The sequence below is a fragment of the Liolophura sinensis genome, chromosome 12, assembly GCF_032854445.1.
Source record: "Liolophura sinensis isolate JHLJ2023 chromosome 12, CUHK_Ljap_v2, whole genome shotgun sequence".
Classification (NCBI taxonomy): Eukaryota; Metazoa; Mollusca; class Polyplacophora; order Chitonida; family Chitonidae; genus Liolophura; species Liolophura sinensis.
In genome coordinates, this window is record NC_088306.1 from 17,428,959 (window position 1) to 17,451,318 (window position 22,360).

Below are 22,360 nucleotides of genomic sequence, written 5' to 3' on the forward strand. Positions count from 1 at the left end.
ACAAAACCAATGGCTCTTTAGTTCAGACTAATGCTAAAACAGGGCTTACCAGCTATTACGCTTTTAAACAACTGGGCTCATTATATATCACTGTTTTGAATGCGGTTTTATCAGATATCTAATACATTTGTACGTCACGAAGCAATAGATCTATGCGTTTCAGACATTCGTTATGTTCAGCCACAATGGACGGTCCGGGTCAAAAAATCCCAAGGCCAATTTCCAAAACGACGTTTAACAAAAACCACCAAAGAACTAAGAAAGTATATAAAGTACGAAATTAGGACGGAATGATTCAAAGAGAAACAGGCAACAGTTTTCAGTTATGCTGGAAAGACGCGAGGTGTTCAAGGCGAATGAGTGAAATCAGGATTAAAATAGTGTACCATGTTAGTATGAAAGTTATCGATAATGAAATATGTATCTCGGTTGAGCTTTGATTGCAACTGTTCATATTTCCCACGTGGCGATCTAATTCAACACGTTGAATATACTGCCAAATATCCCCGGGTTAAGTGGAATTAGACACATCAGTGCTGGAGATTCTGGATGGTCAAGACCAGTTTCCAGAGGCCAGGGACCGTTTGTTCAAAAGTGTATTAGCGGCTAAGCCAGACTGAATACTAGTTACGCGAACCAAACACAAACCAAACAATTATTTAAGAAAGGCTATAACGTAAGAAATTAGGACCGAGTCATGCAAAGAGACAACAGTATTCAGATGGTGACGAAAGGATGAATGAGATGTTCTAGGGGTTATAAATTAAATCACTAGAAATATTCAAATCTTGTACCATATTATTATTGTCGATAATTAGAATGTTTATGTCAGCTGTGCTTTTTTGATTGCAACCCTTCATACATGGCAATCTTATTGAACACGATAGCTACGCACCCATAATCCCGGGTTATGTGAATCTAGATTAAGCCCAAGTGAAAAAGAAAAAACTAAATCAATCACGTCGACAGTATTCCACCAACAGAGGCGTCAACTTAAGAACTGGATCCGGGTTGTCTCATATAGACTATAGGGCTCTTTTGTTGGCTTAGTTACAAAAGGCGTTCCTCTAGCTAAGACCACATGCGTCGAGGCATTGAGATCACATTCTCTTATCCTGTTTCAGTTCGTTCGGTTGTTGAAGTCGACGTCACGAGGTTTTCTTTGGTACCTTGCAAAGAGAGATGGTTTCCACGACATGCCAAGTTTCCCTTACTAATAAACTTTTCCGTCGTTGTTTAGTTAAAAAACCTGAGTATATGGCGTAAACACGGATTGAATGAATAGTTGAAATGCAGGGTCCAAGAGCATTGATCTTGTACCAATATGGTGTCTCACTGAATGAGCCCTGTGAATAAGATACTGTTAGTACTTGACTTTCGATTGCTTGGACACGCGAGGCGTTGGCTCTGTTTTCCGCCAGATTCGTTTCAGAGATGACATGAGAGATGCCATCGATGTCTAGAATAATTCGCCATCTATACACACTGTACGTTCCATTCTTCAGTAAAACTACTGGGTTTCAGGATATGGCTCCGTGAAATACCCGCCTCGTTCTGGCTGGACGGAGCTCTACGTGCAAGCCACAAAGGCGTGTTACATGGTCAGCCGGGACAGAATGACGTTTGGGGAGGCAAATTTCCACTGTTTCCAACATGATCAGAATCTGGTCTTCCCTGAAACAGATGACGAGGAGCACGAGCTGAATGATGTGTTGCAGATTCGTGAGTATTTATATATTTATTTATTTATTTGTTTGATCGGTGTTATATGCCTTACTCAAGAATATTTCACTTATATAACGGCGGCCAGCATTATGGTGGGAGAAACCGGGCAGAGCGCGAGGGAAACCCACAACCATCCGCAGGTTGCTGAGATACCTTCCAACGTACAACCGGAGAGGAAGCCCGCTTGAGCTGGACTTAACTCACAGCGACCGCACTGGTGTGAGGTTCCTGGGTCATTGCGCCTTGCCGGCACACTAATGCTTTCGGCCACGAATTTGTGAGAAAATTTTGATGTCGGCAGTGTGCACGTGTATGTATTACGAGCCGTAACAGTGATACGGTGAAAAAAATTTGAACATTTGAAAATCGGCACCCCGATTTAATTGACCAATTGTATGCAATGGTAGCGGTTACAATAGTTTAATCTGTTTGTATAGATTATTGCTTGGTCGACATTACGCCTTGACGTATATACGTTTCAGATTATCGTAGATATATGCCTTTGTCACACAAAGCCACGGCATTTGGCAAAATGAGCCTGGAGTTCTAAACGCATGTAGCTCGCCTCATATCTACTCTGACTGGATCAAGTATCCGCATGCCTCATTTATTTACGTCATCGGACCAGATTATCGTCTCCAATTCGAGCTTTCCTCCACCAATCTTGTTTTGACAGCCATCCCCATTGACGTCACCAAGCCGGCTTAATTTCTGAACTAACCAGTGGGGCCTTCGGAAGACTGTGGTTTACAGCAAGTTTTACACCCCAATAAGTGTCATATTTGACAAAACTAGCTTTCACTATAAAGGCCACCGTGACATTTACAAAGTTGCAGCCGAAACAGCTAGCACTGGATCCGAACACACTACCCCACTGGTCAACGGCCTGACAGTGACATCGAATGAACTCGTTAACATCGAGCTAACGAGGTGTAGGGCTTAGATGTTTATATCCCCCCACCCCCCCCAAAAAAGAGTAAAAAATGTGACCAAGGTAGCAGCCAAAGCAGCACAGACATGCTGAACAAGAACATAAACTTCACATTTGGAGGAATTAATTATGTTGAAAATGGGTAGTATAAAGTAATATGGACGAATACCATAATGGCCCGCAACGCCAACCAGTGGCACACTGTTTCACGGTCGCGTAACTGCCCAGACCATATGAAACCGCTTGCGCACTGCCCATCTTCGTGCCGTAGTCCATGTGTTGAACCGAATCTGACAAGATCCTTGTTCCGGAACGGGTGCAGTTGATGGCTCTCATAGTCCAGGCCACCAATGACAACATGACTATGCGACACCACACAGAGTTGCATTTCCTGCAAAATGCGGGGGAGGGGGGGAGGTTGACGTCATGGAATGGCCATCGAGATCACCTGACCACATTCCCATCGAACACGCATGGGGTGCTCTTGGAAGAAGTTTTCGTGCCTTGAGACGTCAACGTTCAAGAGCTGGTTGCCATGTTGGTACAACAAAGGCGTAGGGTTGCCTATTACTGTGTTCACGGGTGTAAGCCAGTCAATGAGACAACGTGGTCTTGCTGTTGTAAAAGCGACAAAGAGGCATACGCGGTACTGAATAAGCTCCAACTGAGATGGTTCATATCTACATGCTACTGTTGACCGTGGATGGTTCATCAAGCGCATCTTAATGCCTAATCATGTTTAGTGTACGCTCATGACGTTCATAAACCAGATTTATCCACAACCAACCCACTTTGTTCTCTATGGGTATGTTTGTAACATAAACTAACACATGTGTTTAGTTTCAGTTTATGTTCAGTATACTTCATGCGCCGAGAGTTATAATCATAATGATCACAAATACTAAAAATGAAAAAAAATAAAAAAATAAAAAAAACAGTATAAAATAGCATAAATCGGTGAATCGGCCAGCACTGGTCAGTCAGATTGGACCCTGGAAGGTAACAGGAGAATAGCAAAACGAGATAGTATAAGATTGCAGCATATAGAGTGAAACCAGAGCACTGACAATAATAGTGGCTAGTGGTCACACGTATTACCTGTGACATCTGGCCTCTTGTCGGTTTACCTCAGATAGGATTTTATTCCCAATGTTCAAGCATATGCTTAAACAGTAGCACCGTACACGCCCCTCTAGTATCATGGCTTGAGCAGAATTGGGTAAAAAAAGAAATGCAGCGATGTAAGTTGCAATTTATTAGACGTCACTGGTCTAGAATTAAGGCTGAAAATGTGTTGTCATCGCATTTAGCATATAACAAGAAAACAACGCAAATGGATCAGGCCTCGGTGATGCCTAGTGCACCAACAGACTCCTGGATTATGAAGGAATACAATATATAAAACGACAACATAGAGAGTAAACCCAGAGCAGCGACAACAGTACGTGTGATACACGTACAGCATGGAGAGTAAATCCAGAGCAGCGACGACAGTGTGATAGACGTACAGCATAGAGAGCAAAACCAGAGCAGCGACAACAGTGTGATAGACGTACAGCATAGAGAGTAAAACCAGAGAAGCGACGACAGTACCAAATAGTCACATGTAACCATTTGTCAATTTACCTCAGCTATAGTCTGAGTACTCTTGACTAGTTGGTTGAAAAATATTTGGATACGCCCTTACCATGGTTTCTCGACCTCTAGATTCCACCGTCTGCTGTTGTGGTGAAGAGCAGATTGTGGCGCGAATATTAAAGCATCCCACTTCTACCTGGTCAATCCACACAGTAACATTTCCTCTTCCCTTCGCCGCTCACAACCTTTGGTAGGATTTATTCCAGCTGTTCATGTATATGCTTAAAAGCAGCAACGTACACGCCACATCTGAATCTAAACATGTAGGAGTCCTAAACATGTATGCTGACCAACAGTTTACTGTTGTTTCAGACTCCGACGGGAATGTGGACTACTGGTTGGCTATGAAAATGGAAGATGACAGGAAGTGGTATTATGAAGACTACTACCGTAACGACAATACTCAGGTCAACAGGGTCAACTGGGACTCCGACTGTTCTGTCGATGGCTTCATGGCGTACGGAAACAGCCGGAGATCAAAATGGTGCCGCACTAACGATGCCGATAGCCATTATGCCATTTGTGAGTCAGCCTGTAAGTAGGTCATGGGCCAGGGGTGGCCGCGGGGCATATACTTCTTACAGCGCATGTGCTATCCCTGACGCTCGCTTTATATCACTGCCACCACTAGACATGCTTGACCTTTAGAGCCTGTGCTATCTTGTTTTGGGCTTAGCCTCATCCATAGGCGATCGAATCTAGTCCGTATTTATTTATTTATTTGATTGGTGTTTTACGCCGTACTCAAGAATATTTCACTTATACGACGGCGGCCATCATTATGGTGGGAGGAAACCGGGCAAAGCTTGGGGGAAACCCACGACCATCCGCAAGTTGCTGGCAGACCTTCCCACATACGGCCGGAGAGGAAGCCAGCATGAGCTGGACTTGAACTCACAGCGACCGCATTGGTGAGAGACTCCTGGGTCATTACGCTGCGCTAGCGCGCTAACCGACTGAGCCACGGAGACCCCTGAATCCAGTCCGTAAACCGTATATGCACCATATACCAGCCTCCTATATATATGTACATATAAAAGAAGTAAAGGTATGAAGCGACTTTCCATTGGCACCACGCAACGTTGTCGAAATTCAAGAAATAAAGCCCTCCACCTCCAGCTTTTCCACTCTCTTCCCTGCCTGGAGATATTATCTGCTCGAATCCACCGTTAATATTTCCAAATCGATTGCATACATGCATCTGTATCATGTACAACTATAGACAAAAGTTGAGACAATGTTTATGTTTTTTGTCATCACTTTCTGTCTCATCATCGTGTCGCCAGTGACTTTTGCGTTGTTCAAGATTTCTGTGCAAAATTTGCCAGATATGTAAAACTGAACGTAAGGAGATGTCAAAATTTAATTGGCGACTAAAAGGAAGTAAAATGAAAAGTTATCTTCTAGTCTGTTTTCTTGGTAATAAACAGATATCCCTCCGCCCCCGGAGCCGCCAATGGGGCCGCCGGTGCCACCGTCGCCTGTGCCACCACCGCCGCCTCCAACACCACAAGTCGTCACTGAACCGCCCGCGGTCCCGCCAGAGACGGCCCTGTGCTATAATGGGGCGTGCTACAGCAGAATGAAATCGGGACTGTTTACGCTAGGACGGACATGGCAAGAGCGAAGCGTTCTCGGGTGTGCCAGCTCCTGTCTTACAGTGACGTCGTGTGCAAGTTTCTCCTTTGCCAAGTCCTCTGGTGTGTGTCGTGTTTTGTTACCTGACCCTACACCAAGTCAGGAATCCAGTCTGGACTGTGAAGACCATAAATGTTATATGATGTATACTTAAGCATACATGAAAAGTAAACCTAAAAAGAAGATTACGAAGTAAGGAAATTAGGGGAAGTCATGCAAAACGAATTCCATTTTGGAGGCATATTTAATATCTCTTAATAACCCCTATATTTCATGCATATTTTCCGTCAATGACCTAAAATTTTAGGAAATGTCTGATGACATTACTGGGAATGTAGACGAGCATAGTGCCCACCATTCGGGCTCTTGACCGAACTGATTTCATTTGACAGCTATCACCGTTGACGTCACGATTGCAGTCTACCCGGTTCTGACACTCCTTAAAATCAAGCTGAGCAGTTTTGTTGTACTTCTATGCGTTAACATACATCCTAAGCTAGATATTAAGAAATACATGAAACCACAGCTTCTGTTTCTTGTATCCTTTAAAAGTTTGAATATCCCGAAATCCGGACTGTGCAGGTGACTGATACAGTAGGCTCTGGACTGCAACACGAGGGCACTGGTCCATCAGCACAAAACCATCATGCAACTACCAAATATACAATGTGAATACAAAGCCATTCCTTGTTCATTAATGCTAGATGTTTGTGTTCATGCCGTTTTTCTGACATGTCGGAATATTTCGCTCGGAACAAAACAGTAGGGTTCATGGAGAGAGGATTTATCAATAAGGGCGTCAAGGAAACGTGTGCCCATCCAAATGCACACACCTCCTGATCTACAGCTGCCGCCAAGTAGGCTGAGGAAAGTCTGATTGTAAACAACTCCATGTGGACTTCTTCCTTGAAAGAATATTTCAGGACATTTTTACCCACCTACATTTGGACAAAATTTTCGATCATTCACCCCAATTACACCAACTAGGCTTATGGCGAATGATCAAAAATTTTGCCCCTGACTAATTGCATATTTTGCCCTATTTAAGACTTCTGTGTATCTTAGAAAGGTGTTTTGCGGTTTTTATTCGAAGGTAGGATGATGTCCTATTACCTGGGAAAGGGGGAATTTCAGCACAAAAAGTAATATTTTATGACATTTTTTTTGCCTCTTAAAAGTTGTTTATTGTATTAGCAAGAACAAAATGTTATGGTACACAAAGCACAGTGCCTGCTCTACTAAAATACCTAATAATGAAGGGGTCCTGTTCCACAAAGCAGCCATAGTCTAGGTTGACTCACTGCAATTGCTACATACATATATCTAATTACGGAAGTTACGATTACTGGAACTGGACTCAGAACTCATAATTACAACGAACACATGCATCACATATAGTATAATACATTTTATTGTCTTTCTGCGCTGCTATAAGCCATAGCTGAAACACCTGTTCAGCACACATTCACCAGTTATCTCCCCTTTATTCTTCAAAGTCACAAAAACATGTGGTGTCACTGGAAACATCTCCTGCACTGCACTACCAAGTCCCTAACATTCTCCTGCTTGGACTCTAAAGTATAACTTTGGCATGTCTGTCCTCAAAATATTCTGGGTCATGTACATGATGAGCCCCAGAGAAATCTGGTGTCAGTCTCAAGACTATTTATTTATTTGATTAGTGTTTTCCGTACTTATGAGATATGTCACATAAGATATGGCGGCCAGTGGCAGGAAACTGGGCAAAGCCTGAGAAAATCATACAACCATCCACAGGTTGCTGGCAGACCTTCTCAAATACAGCTGGAGAGGAAGTCAGCATGAGATGGACTTGAACGAACAGCGACCGCATTGGTAGAAGGCTCCTGAGTTATTGTGCTGTACTGACGTGCTAACCCTTCTGGCCACGGAAGCTCCCACAGTTCTCACAGCACGCAATGATGTGAACTCATCAGTTGCTTTGCACATTCTGAATGGCAGGTCTTCAGACCCTCCAGACCCTTGGGCGTGACCTCTTGCTACACCCCCGATGTCCCCCTATGTAACATGTCACACTAGGGAGGGAGCCATGGGCCATGCTGATGCAGCCCTTGGCACCACACACACAGCCAGTTGTACGATCCTCCAGACACTTGGGCGTGACCTCTTGCTACACCCTCGATGAGTCCACGTACATGTGACTTCTTGGAGAATAGGCCACACACTGTTATATGATCCTCCAGACACTTGGGTGTGACCTCTTGCTACACCCTCGATAAGTCCACGTACATGTGACTTCTTGGAGAATAGGCCACACACTGTTATATGATCCTCCAGACACTTGGGTGTGACCTCTTGCTACACCCTCGATGAGTCCACGTACATGTGACTTCTTGGAGAATAGGCCACACACTGTTATATGATCCTCCAGACACTTGGGTGTGACCTCTTGCTACACCCTCGATGAGTCCACGTACATATGACTTCTTGGAGAATAGGCCACACACAGTTATATGATCCTCCAGACACTTGGGTGTGACCTCTTGCTACACCCTCGATGAGTCCACGTACATGTGACTTCTTGGAGAATAGGCCACACACTGTTATATGATCCTCCAGACACTTGGGTGTGACCTCTTGCTACACCCTCGATGAGTCCACGTACATGTGACTTCTTGGAGAATAGGCCACACACAGTTACATGATCCTCCAGACACTTAGGCTACATCTCCCTGTGTCCCTGTGTCACACCCTGGAGTCGTGGATCAGGTTCTTTCTGGTCTGTGAGAAGCCAGTTACAGATCGCATGGGAGACTGGATCAGAACACTTGTTATATCCTTTGTCTTACTACGTATACCATACCCTACAGCTAGGAGTTGGCTTCTTTCCAGGTCTGTCACATTACATGAACCACCAAGTTAGTTGCCCTGAAGGCTAAAGAGCCAGTTATAAATTTCTTGACACCCTTCGGCCAGATTCTTGTTATCTCTACCAGTTGCTTAGCAAATGTCCTCAGGGGTCAGGTAAAGTGTCAGATTTCTGCACCCCAGGTGTAGGGTTCCCTGAACCCTGGCTGACGCTAAACACACTCTTCATACCCATGTCCCCAGCGCTGGATGGTGTCACCACGCCTGGAGATTGGAGGCTAGACGAAGTAGCACCCCCTTGTGGCAGTGACATGACAACGATCCTTTGTTTGCCTGTCCCAGGTAAACTAGTGGGGACTGTGGTCTGATGAGAGTTGACAAGTTTGACGATGGTTGGGGTTGAACTTGCGCTAGAAACTGCCCCATGCAGTGCACTCTGACCGACAGGAGTGGGGGTACGAGCCTGAGAGCTGACGATGACATACTTCTGCTGTCCGCCAACTGTAGGGGTGGTTGGGGTGCGGGGGAGGGGTACAGTGGAGCCTGCAAACCTTGCCCCTGTGGGGGTGCTGGGCTGGCTGCCTGGAGGCTGGATCAGTATCTGCTTACCCTGCATTGTTAAGAGGGAAAAAGTCAGTCCAAATCCACAGGAATGATGAAAAAAAAAAGAAAAAACAATCAGACAATCACTGAAAATATGTTTGTTGGGCATAACCTTAATGACCCTCAAAAAAAAAAAAGAGACCCATCAAGTTTTCCTCAGGATTTTTAGTGAAGTTTTTTTTTTTGGCCCTAGTTTTCTCCATTAATGTCAATTTCTTAAAATCCCTATCTTCTTGTATAGCCAGTACAAAAAGACAAATAATTCCCTCATGTATTATGTGAGTCATTCATGCAAGTTTCCTGTGTGGATCTTACCTCTGTGTAGCTGCATAGTACAGTTTAATGTCATGACCATGCCACAATGTAATTTATAATTCTTACTGAGGAGAAATTCTGCCATTGTGCTTCACTAAATACTAGATATGTGACAGCCAATTTGCTCACCGCAGGTCGGCCAGGAGTTATGGTTGTCACAGCAACCTGTCGTTCCTTGAGAACACCTGTGTAAATGATCTGTCCGAAATACCCATAATCCCTCACATAGTCATCTGGCGTGTCTGTCGGTGGGCGGATCACCTTCACTACAGGTGGGACAAATTTCTGTGGGGAGAGAATATACATAAAGACTAAAGAATATCAATGTAACCCACAAAGCCCACCTTATAATTCAACCAGTTGAATGCATTTAATTCAGTGGGGGGAAAAATCTCAATAAAAATAACTATTCTAAGACAGCATTAAGAAAGTATTTTTAAGGGGCCTATTCCACAAAACAGTTTCTGACTTAAGTCAAAATTTAAGGTTTCTTTTACAATGCTTACTTTTTGGTATTGGGAGTTGAAATTTGTGACAGTTTGTCTTAAGGCAACATTCATGAGGTCGGCAAAATTTTAAGTTCTCTAGTCCAAAAATAAGCTTTTGTATCATACTTCAATTTTTTGACTTAATTTGTCAGAAATGGCTTTGTGGAATGGGACCCAGTTTTCAATGTTCTTTCTAATAATGGTTACTTTTTACCATTACAAGCTATGGCTTTCAAAATAAATAAAGTTTTGTGAAAGTGGTTCCAGGGTGGAAGAGACCAGATAATGCCACTTGATTATATTATACACATCAATCATGAGTTTCATAAATGAACAGGTCAACACAGTGTTAAACACCAATCAATCAATCAATCACCCTCCAAGGGTGATGGCAGGCTCACCTAATACTTACCACAATCAATTTCTTGATATGGTCGGCTGCTATCTTATCAATATTGTTTAAGATTTGGCCTTCTAATGACAGTTTTATTCTCTCGCCCACAGCTCGAATATTGGGCAACATAAATGTCTTTATGACCTGGGAAATACAAACCATGGCACACAAATTCGTCAATTCACGGCCAGACCACTATTAATAGGGAAACAGGCCCCGGGACCAGGAAGCAATCTTACACTTAAGTCAAAATTTCAATTCACTTTAAAATTGTTATTTCTCACTTAACAAGGTTAAAATATTGCTTGACACCATAAATTCTGTGTAAGTTATTGTAAAATAAATTTCAGCTGAAACAACCAAAAAGAACATACCAAGTTTAATGACTGAAATTTTGACCTGAGTCAAAGATCGCTTCGTGGTCTCAGAGTCTGGAATGTCTTCAGTCTACTTCTTGCAATATCCCTATCCCATTTATGAAACAAGCCATATCAGGATATCCAAAACAACACATTACATGTATTTATCAAGTGATCAGATATTAATAAGCTTGAATAGCATGATTACAACTTTATTACTGAACAAGTGCTATTTGACAATATTAGTGTTGCATCTTAAACAGCTGTTATTGTGGGATTTTTGCAGGATCAGAGAAACTTCTAATAAAAAATAGCATTATACATAATACACTAGGGTACAGACCTCTGCACCCAGTTCCCCCAGCCCTGCCAGGGCTCCGTACTGCGTTGCAAACGCAGCTTTGTCACTCTTCACCGCTCGACTAAACGTCTTGGTAATGCGCGTCTGTACGTTGTTGGTGCATGTACTGAAATTCCTTGAGAGAAGAGAAGAGCAGACACTTTGAACAAGATATTGCATTTTTCATGGAAAGCAGAGTCATAATCTTTTACAGACATCTTTGAGCATGGACATTTTTGACTTACTTCACTACATACCTATTATTTGTAACCTACCCTAATTCACCAATCTTTTCAATCACCTCTACAGTACTATATTATGGGGGACAGAGGAGTAATTGGCACAGTTTTATGAAATTTCCATCCTTAGTGACGCAAACAAATCCTGTTTAAGCATCATTTTCTTAATAATTGTACACATAAATTCAACTGAAAAAAAAAAAAAGTGCTTTAGAGGAGGAAAAGTTTGCAGTTTGCAGTATGTGATGGAAATAAGATTGTTTAATCTGGAGGATGTCAGTGTACTGATGTTGAAGTCTAGAGCATTGAGCCAGTTTACACCAATGTCACCTACATGCACAATGTACTTACTTGCAAATCATAGACATCTGCCTGGCAGCAAAGTCCCGGAGCGCCCAGTGATTATCAACATCTGGCCTCATACAGAGCTGTTTGCTCACAATACACGTACACACAGCTGGGATGAACTCATGTAACTGCAACAACAACAAAAACAACACAGTCAGTGAGCACGGCAATGTGTTGTCCACTTTGGATCTGAATGACAATGCATGGGTATCAATAGTGCTGCCTAACTGCAACTTCAGACGCGTAAATAAACACCAAGCCAACAAGTACTGCTGCTAATTACCTGGTGATCAACTACCGGTACCAACTTGGATGTCATGTCCTGGGAATGGCGCCACCAGGGATCAAACACACGGGTCAACGTGTAAAGCGTAGTGTGTCAGACACTGGTCCTTTCTTTCATCTTTCATGAACAAAATCCTAACTAGGCTGTTTTAGAAAGGCGCAGCTCCCTGCCACGTCTTTGTCTAGCACAATGTACATGTAGTTAGGCTTTTTTTTATAAAGATGCTGCAACCTGACAAATTTTTGTAAGGCAAAATATTAGTAGATACATAACGCAATTTGCCACCCTGCCCCTTTTGTGAAGAGTATACCTTTGCACCCTGCCCCTTTTGTGAGGAGTATACCTTTGCACCCTGCCCCTTTTGCGAGGAACGTACCTTTCCACCCTGCCCTGTATAAATTCTTTGGGTCTACATGTAGCTAGTAAGTCCACCTACAAGTCATTCAGAACAGACAATTTTGAAAAATCAACCAGGTGACGGACTTCATACATATCATGATTAGGTATCACATATTTAGATAGATTCATCTGAAGATAACATAAATGTGGTGGTTCTAGAGCCCAAAAATAACCTCTAAAATTGTTTTTCTAATTTTTTCTGTATGTCGGACAGGTGTTTGTGGAATTGGCTCCAAAGTGATATCCAGGGGTAAGGTTCTCCCTAGCCTAACCACAAACTCACCTCAAGCAAGCTTTCAAAACGCTTGTAGTTCCTACTTCTGCTCCACAACCATTTATCATCCATGGATAGCAGGACAGTGTTTATCATGAGATACCAATGTACCCTAATTCCTCAACCTTCTCGCATATGAAAGAGTAACTTTCAGTGCACACCTTTTAATTTGAGTTTGGAGACAAAACTACATTGGTTGGATTGGCCAGTTTCAGGGCTTCACAAAAAGTACAATTTTATCAGTCAACACAGAATAACCCCTTCACAATATTCTTGAATAAACACCTTGCAAACATTCAAAAAAAGTGGAAGATTTACAGTATTTATTTATTTCACTTATATGACGGCGGCTAGCATTATGGTGACCACGGCCAGTATTATGGCGACAGCAGCCAGTATTATGGCGACAGGAAACCAGGGTGATACCAACATGGGATTGAAGGACAGAGATTTTGACAGGACTCACATATTTTTCCAGGTAGAGTGTCTGGTTGTCCATGATTGATTTCACCATCCTCATCAGGTAAATCAGCAAAGCCAGGTTGTTCTGTACCACGTTAATTTTAACCTGAAATAGGACAAAGCCCTCAGGTGTAAAAAGCAGGGGCTTATTTAGACATACTGCATGGGAATTATTCATAAATTTTTTTCAGCAAATATTAATTATGTATAAATCACAATGACACTATCTCAGCCCATGTAATTTTACCACCATGATAATTATAGCTCAGAAATAGTACAAAAATTGTCATATTCTCTGCAAAAAAAACTGCGGAATTAACACACCTGTAAATATACTAATGCAATAATGGCTTAGGTCCATTTCACAAGGCTTTCTTTAACAAATGCTACAAGTGGTTTATACTGGGACAAGAAAATGTTTTGATCACTGCTGGTATGGCGATAAAATGCATTGTACATGAGCTGTAGCCTGTACATGACTGGTTGATTTACTGTAAATCTTCAACCTTTTCAACCTCTAAACCAGTTTTATTCTGCATACAATTAATATGAAAATGACGCTAAAACAATTTGTTTGTGTCACTGAAGATGCAAGCTTCCTAAAACTGTGCAAATTATTTCTCAACACCCCACAGTTCTCTCAGAATGTTTTCAAAATATTGGTTGCAAAGTTGGTGAAAAGGGTTGAAGATTAGGGTAAATGTTTTGTTTTCACTCACCCCTTCAGAGATGAATGTGCTAAAGCGTGGTAACATCTGATGGAGACCTGGATCTGTGGCCAGACTTGTGAGGGCTTCCTGTACAGAACATGGGAAACAATATATCACAGGGGAACGCTTTCACAAACTAACACTAGTTACACATTGATTATAAACAATGAGACAACTCAATGTTAAAATGAATAAGGCATCAACAAAACTTCATCAAGAGCCAGGCTGCTGTAAAGGTAGAAACAATTAACAAAGACCTATAGGGGAAATGCATATCCCTGATGAGTACCAAGTAACATCTAAACGCATGTACGTCCCTGGGGCCAGTTGTACTGAAGTGGCTTAAATGTGGAATTAAGTGGCATTAGTTTTGTACTAGGCCAAAACAGGTATTAGGATTTAAGCATGGCTTAACTTTAATCACACTTTTGAAAAACTGGCCCCTGAACCCTTGCTGGCCTTAACTACTCAGTTCAGAGTGCTACACTTCTCCTATGGGTTTCGCCTGACTCTGGTCTCCTCTGGTTTCGCTGAGCCCAACATGTATGTCAAATGGCTATAATACATTCTTCACATAAGATATACATCATCTGTTGTCCCATATAAGACTTACTGATCTCCTGGACTCGTCAGGACCAACACAGGCCTCGGTGATCTCCTTATAATACAGCTGTTGCTCCTGAGAAAACAGAAAAGCACAATGTGTCAGCCCAGAAAGTGCATGTAACCTCACACACAATGTGTCAGCTCAGAAAGTGCATGTAACCTCACACACAATGTGTCAGCTCAGAAAGTACATGTAACGTCACACACAATGTGTCAGCTCAGAAAGTTCATGTAACCTTACACACAATGTGTCAGCTCAGAAAGTACAAGTAACCTCACACACAATGTGTCAGCTCAGAAAGAATAGGTAACCTCACACATAATGTGTCAGCTCAGAAAGTACATGTAACCTCACACACAATGTGTCAGCCCAGAAAGTGCATGTAACCTCACACACAATTTGTCAGCTCAAAAAGTAGCTGTAACCTCACATACAATGTGTCAGCCCAGAAAGTACAAGTAACCTCACACACAATGTGTCAGCTCAGAAAGAATAGGTAACCTCACACATAATGTGTCAGCTCAGAAAGTACATGTAACCTCACACACAATGTGTCAGCTCAGAAAGTACATGTAACCTCACACACAATGTGTCAGCTCAGAAAGAATAGGTAACCTCACACATAATGTGTCAGCTCAGAAAGTACATGTAACCTCACACACAATGTGTCAGCTCAGAAAGTACATGTAACCTCACACACAATGTGTCAGCTCAGAAAGAATAGGTAACCTCACACATAATGTGTCAGCTCAGAAAGTGCATGTAACCTCACACACAATGTGTCAGCTCAGAAAGAAACCTCACACACATCATGTCAGCTCAGGAAATAACCTCACACACATCATGTCATCATGTGAGGCCAGCACTTCAACCTCACCCATAACATGTCAGCTCAGAAAATAACCTCACACATATCATGTCAGCTCATATTTATTCATCTGATTGGTGTTAAATGCTCTGTTCAACAGTTATTCACTTATATGACAATGGATAGGTTTATGAGTGAAGGGGTAAACCACTGACTTTCACCAGTACAGCAACAGTTGGATCTGAATCTGTATATGACCTCATTGACCACAGGGGAAAGATTCTGTTCTTTGGTCAAGGGCGTGCTAGTTGTAGCCAGCCAGCACTTCAACCTTCTAAGCTAGCAAAGTCCCCATAGGGGACAGATTGTGTTCCTTAGTCAAGGGCGTGCTAATTGTAGCCAGCCAGCACTTCAACCTTCTAAGCTAGCAAAGTCCCCAAAGGGGAATGATTCTGTTCTCGGTCAAGGGCGTGCTAAATGTAGCCAGCCAGTACTTCAACCTTCTAAGCTAGCAAAGTCCCCAAAGGGGAATGATTCTGTTCTCGGTCAAGGGCGTGCTAAATGTAGCCAGCCAGCACTTCAACCTTCTAAGATAGCAAAGTCCCCACAGGGGAATGATTCTGTTCTTTGGTCAAGGGCATGCTAGCTGTAGCCAGCCAGCACTTTAACCTTCTAAGCTAGCAAAGTCCCAACAGGGGAAAGATTCTGTTCTTTGGTCAAGGGAGTGCTAGTTGTAGCCAGCCAGCACTTCAACCTTCTAAGCTAGCAAAGTCCCCACAGGGAAAGATTCTGTTCTTTGGTCAAGGGCATGCTAATTGTAGCCAGCCAGCACTTCAACCTTCTAAGCTAGCGAAGTCCCCACAGTGGAAAGATTCTGTTCCTTAGTCAAAGGCGTGCTAGTTGTAGCCAGCCAGCACTTCAACCTCCTAAGCTAGCAAAGTCCCCAAAGGGGAATGATTCTGTTCTCAGTCAAGGGCGTGCTAAATGTAGCCAGCCAGCCAGCACTTCAACCTTCTAAGCTAGCAAAGTCCCCACAGGGGAATGATTCTGTTCTCGGTCAAGGGCGTGCTAAATGTAGCCAGCCAGCACTTCAACCTTCTAAGATAGCAAAGTCCCCACAGGGGAAGAGCGAAGTCATAGGTGAATGATTCTGTTCTTTGGGCACATTCTAACACTTCATCTAAAACAAGGTTGGCTTCAGAAAAAAAAGTTGGATTCATTAAAGTATGGTTGGTCTCAATAATGCAGGACTGGGAGGAAACCCATAACCATCCACAGGTTGCTGAGATACCTTCCCACGTACAGCCGGAGAGGAAGCCAGCATGAGCTGGCCTTAAAACTCACAGAAACCGCACTGGTGAGAGGCTCCTGGGTCATTTCGCTGCACTAGCACACTAACCAACTGAGCCATGGAGGCCCCTGGGTTCAATAATATAAGGTTAAGGGTCAGTAATAATGCCAGGTATGTTTCAGTATTAATGACGTCAGGTTTCAGAGATACACGGTTGTGTTCAGTAAAGATGGCTGCTGTTGTACTCACCACAGACAGTTCGTGTGTGGTTAGGTTTTTCAGTTTGACAACATCTGCTCCCTTGAGTTTGTGTTTGACCTTGTCTGCCATGGGCTTGACCTTGGCGGCCTTGTTGTCGATGGCGGCCTTGACCCCTGTATCCAGGCTCTCCAGCTTCTGCTGTTCTCGTGATGCTGGAGGAGGATTTTCTGACACTGCTGGCTGGATCCCATCAATAGCCAGCCAATGGGCTAAACAAACCAAAACAATCAACTTTAGAGCCCAGTAGCTAAGGTGGAGTAGACCGATAACAATCAGTAACAGCCATGGTCCATTGTATACATCCAAACATATGAAAAAGAAGTTAAAAAAGAAGTTATCAAGTGGAGTCTAGGTCTTACACCTCAATACATGTGTCCCCACACCCTACACATGCTATTTTTTTTTATTTTTTTCTGGGCAGTTACTGACAATATCAAGAAGCACATTCACACATGTATATAGCATACATGTAATTCAGATCAGTTCACAGTGTAATATATTAATCAAATAATGACAAAGCCTAATGATTTATTTATGCATCTATTCAATTATTTATTTACTTATTTATTTGATTGGTGTTTTACGCCATAATCAAGAAGGATTGGGAGAAAACCAGGCAGATCCAGGGGAAAACCACGACCAACTGCTGACAGACCTTCCTATGCACGGCCGGAGAGGAAGCCAGTATGAGATGGACTTAACTCACAGCTACAGCACTGATGGGAGGCTCATGCGTCGCTGGCATGCTAATCCCCTCGGCTGCAGAGGCCCCTATTCGATTAGTGTTTCACACCATACTATTAGAATGTACCAGAATATTAGTACAACAATAGCCTAAGGGAGCGTTACATCCAGCGTTTTCTCTTGCCAAGTTTTCTTCACATAGAGAACACGGTAACACCCACTGTTTTCCACAGTTTTCAACAAATCACCAGTTTTCTAAAAAAAACACCAAATGGACACTCTAGTCAAGTGCTATCACATTCGACTTCGTCGTCGGAGAACAATGTTTAAAATTGTCGCAATGTGAAGCTGGTATCAATTTCCACACATTTGAATAAAATGTTGAGTTTATGATCGCCAATCAAAAAAGAGATTTAAAACTGTCTGATCATTGGACTCGCGCAGGCTCCTCTTCCTCAAATGCACAGAACAGCAGACAAAACTAGCCTTTCGATTCAATTTTACTGATGTACAGGCATGTCACTCAGCTGTCAAAACAACGCGAGAACAAGGTTTGAACACATGCTACATGCACGTTGAAAAATCTTGACCGGAAAACGATTGTATGAGTTTTTTAAACCATCTTGTGCACAGACTACACTACACAACCACTGACACAATGACACACCCAGCCTTAGACAGGTGCAAATCAACAAACGCCCATTACTTTTGCAGGGTCTGTAAAGATCTGGCAAATTGTTTGCTAGCCTGGGCTTTACTAGACTTAATTTATTTATTTGATTCGTGTTTTACACCATACTCAAGAACATTTCACTTATTCCACAGGGGCCAGTATTATGGTGGTAGGTAAACAGGCAGAACCCCGGGGAAAACCACGACCACCTGCAGGTTCCTGGAACACCTTCCCACGTACGGCCAGATAGGAAGCCAACATGAGCTGGACTCCAAGTCACAGCGACCACATTGGTGCGAGTCTCTTGGGTCATTACGCTGTGTTGGCGTGCTAACCAACTGAGCCACGGAGGCCCCGAGTTTACTAGAACACAACTCACTTTTGACAGCGACATCCTGTGGCACTTTAGGCAAAGCACTATTGATGATGTCCTGTAGATCTAACTCCTTCTCCTCTACAAAGTGCAGCTCCCTGCCCCCACCACTTGCGTACCTGAACGGCAGCAGGTCAGGGCTATGAAACCCGTACAGGGGCTAAAAATACACACACAACAATATTTCAAAAGTTTATACATGCAATGCCTGGTTTATAGTTCTTAATAAAAAGCTTATGAAATGTCCTAGCATATACAAGTACAGAAAAATCTTCTCAGTCTTCTTCTTGTGGTGCAAAAATGCCCCTGAGCCATAATTTTCAGAAGAACATAGTAAGCTCACTGTTACTGTCATTTCCAAAAAGTTTTTATTTTTTTTCTGTTTCTTCAGCAAATTAATCGATGGAGAGAACCAGAGTGCCAGAAGGGCACCTTTCACCAGAGGCATGACAAAACTCCTGCCTTAAAGCCATGGAACTGGCTGAACCAGTAAGAGCTGGACTGAGCCTGCACCCTCATCTTGTTTTGGGATGATGAGCTGCAATGAGAAGGATAGCTTCACCCAGGAAAACTGTAGCTATATGTGGGGCTGTCCTGTGAAATGTGTTAGCTTTAACCAAAGGATTCCCCAAACAAAGACTCACCTCAACATTCTGTATACACAATGCATGGTCCATATCAGAAGGTAACAGCTTCTTTCTCTTGCCATGTTCCATGAATTTGACTGCATTCTGTCGGAAAATGAATACACAGATATATATGCATAAAAGCTGATTTTTAGAAACAGCAGTCAAACGAGCCAAAAAATACAAATAAAAAAAGTCACACCATGAACCAAGTGTTCACTGTCGTACTCTGTTACTTAATCAGTTTGTGTTCACCACTGCTTTATACTGTACTCCAAATGCTGGTTAAGTTTCCAGGCTACAAAGTATTACAGGTCTGCTGACAGCAGGCTTTTGTTTAGGCCAAGAGAATTAAACAAGCACTGATCGAACATGCCTGTACTTTACCAACTTTCAACTACTTCCAGGTGATTGTACATGTACTAAGGTTTCTCAACAACCATCTAAAAATGTAGGTGATACTAGATGCCGTACATGTACAAACATGTACCTTTACATGCTAATGACAGTGATATGCAGGATGTTCAAAAAGAGCATGTAGCTGGCTGCAGACAGCTGTCTATAGCTACCCCTGTCTACTTTGGATATTATGACAATTCATACCAAAAGTAAATGTGAAAGAATCAGTTTTAATTCACCTGCCTACTTTTGAGCTCTGGTCTCCTTCTCTAATTCAAAATGAAAACCTTGAATCGGTGGGAGGAAACTCCAATTAATAAATGAAGAACAATTAGTTTTCAGCAACCTGGTTACCTGTAGTGTCTGTTTGAGTCTGTAGGTAGCATCATCTGCCAGCTGAATGGCTGCCTCTTCTGGTAAACTTGTCACGCCCACAGACTCAGCAATCACACGGATTGATTCCCCAGAGAGGCTACTGCTGATCTTAGCCTCTTTATCAGTCATGCTGTTAAGAATTAGTAATATCTGCACAAAAAAAAGTAGTGGTTTAGTGTCTGTATTATTATAGGATGCTGACCTTGACCTCCATCAGTCATGCTATCAAAAACTATCAATATCTGCACAAAAACACTGTGGCATTATTACAGTCTTATTACAGGAAATTATCTGCTCAATAAAGAATCATGTTTGCTGCAATATACAGATAATTACTAGATGGGAAAGAAAATGGCAAAGTTTAAAGTTAACAAAGAGCAATGGAATACTTACATGTAATTAAAATGTTCAGGACAAAACAAAGTACAGTATGTACTTTTATCTTGGATATTCCTCTGTGCAATAAGCCGAGTAAGAGGATTCTCTTGAGTTCATGCAGGTTGAGACTACACAGGATGGGGGCTCTCCCGAACTATCTTGGCTATAAAGCATGATTTTACGGCAACTGCTAACAGGGCCATTGAGCCGCATATGCAAGATGTGTGTTCAGCCTAGCAAGTACCGCAAAATCTTACTTTTGGCTGTATTAGTTTGTGACAGCCACCACCTTGTTTCGTCCACATATGCGTGAACTCACAGACCTCCTGAAATGCTGAATCGGCTTATTTATAATAACTCACAAAATGACATGGCAATAAATTGCACCTACCTGTAAATCAAGCTGACTTTGGCTCAGGTACAAAAAAAATGCAGTGAAAGCCAGTCAAACCGCATCATGTCTGAATCCACTTTCGCTGCAAAGGTACACACATACATGTATTGTAACTTAAGTAGCCTACTCATTCATACACATTTACAGCACATCAGCTGTCTGGACACTGAAATAGAACAATCAATTACAGAATACATAGTCATAATCACACAAATAGCCATTTTGGGGGAAACTGGCCCATCAAAAGATAGACATAATTTAGTAATACACACACACACAAAACATTATTACTATGGTCATTTTGCAACTGTAAGGATTTCCCCATATGTGCTGTGCATTGTACATAAATAATCGTTGTAGGAGCAATTTGCTACAACTATCTGTAAGTACACTCATATAGAAAGAATCTGCATTTCAGCATTCTTGCAAGTTCACACAGTACTAGGTGAGATGAGGTGGAGACTCTCACAGATTAAAAGACATAATTTTACAGCAGCTGATAATGATGCCGTTGAGCCAACACAGTACACAAGATTAGAAGTATATTCAATCTTGCAACCACCACGATAAAATCATGCCTTTGAGCCGTATTAGTTTGTGCAAGCCTTCACTTCCTCTCATCCAAATCTGTGAGAATTGGTGAGACTCCTTAAATGCTAATTTGGCTTATTTGGATTTATCTACGCAAACTTGTGTGAAGTCAAGAATCTTCACTTGTGAAATGACGATTCAGCTTATTGTGAGTGAGTGTGTCAGCAGCATGGAATTTCTTGCAATTAATTCAGACATTTTCACACATAACTCACAATTCTGTAAATACACACATTTTTTAATTCGCCCATGAGAACAGCACATGAGGAAGTCTTTATCTTCAAGGTGAACATGGAACGAGGAAACGTTTTATAGTTACATGTTATTAAAATATTTATTTAGTGGTGCAAAGACATTGAAAGATACCAACAGACTACTAAAATTAGGGTATCTTGTTGAATATCAAAATTTTAAAATACCACAGCAGCGATGTACGGCTGAAGGACACTGACAGGATTCCAGGCAATGAGGATTTGAAGTACATGTACCATAGATAACTACAAGTAACAACAACAACAGCATGCTATGGGCTACAGCCACAGGGGACTGTACTTACGTAGCTTGGCTATAAACCAGTAACATATTCTTTCGCTCCCATTACTAAGGTATCTTTTGGCAACCAAACAGTGATGCTTTTCGTCCCGATTTACCCGAATTTCGACAAATATTCAAGGACTTCAAGCGCAAAACAAACTGACGCCGCCATACGGCTTTAGGGTCTACTTAAAAGTTTAACCTGTTATTACACGGAAAAAATAAAATCTAATCACAACTGTAAGCTTAAAATCGGCTCATTTCTGAAGTACAGAAGAATTATGGCAGCATTTTGTTTATAAACAAAATTTAACCGCAAAAACAAATGCTATTTAAGAGCTAGTATGTGTTCCAAACTTGGTTTCTGGAA

General features: G+C 42.2%; 1 protein-coding gene across 1 annotated transcript; it reads right to left on the reverse strand.

The window, feature by feature from the left end:
• Positions 1–8,423: 8,423 nt before the first annotated feature.
• Positions 8,424–22,191, reverse strand: LOC135479077 (transcription initiation factor TFIID subunit 6-like). Its single transcript, XM_064758798.1, has 14 exons — positions 22,013–22,191; positions 20,863–20,947; positions 20,073–20,243; positions 19,338–19,424; positions 18,700–18,853; positions 16,952–17,172; positions 14,610–14,675; positions 14,006–14,083; positions 13,291–13,392; positions 11,869–11,993; positions 11,282–11,414; positions 10,598–10,723; positions 9,827–9,982; positions 8,424–9,389 (listed from the first exon to the last, which is right to left on the reverse strand). The coding sequence occupies exons 3-14, from the start codon at positions 20,220–20,222 to the stop codon at positions 8,925–8,927; spliced, it is 1,863 nt and encodes a 620-aa protein (XP_064614868.1). The 5' UTR covers positions 20,223–20,243; positions 20,863–20,947; positions 22,013–22,191; the 3' UTR covers positions 8,424–8,924.
• Between the last annotated feature and the right edge of the window lie 169 nt (positions 22,192–22,360).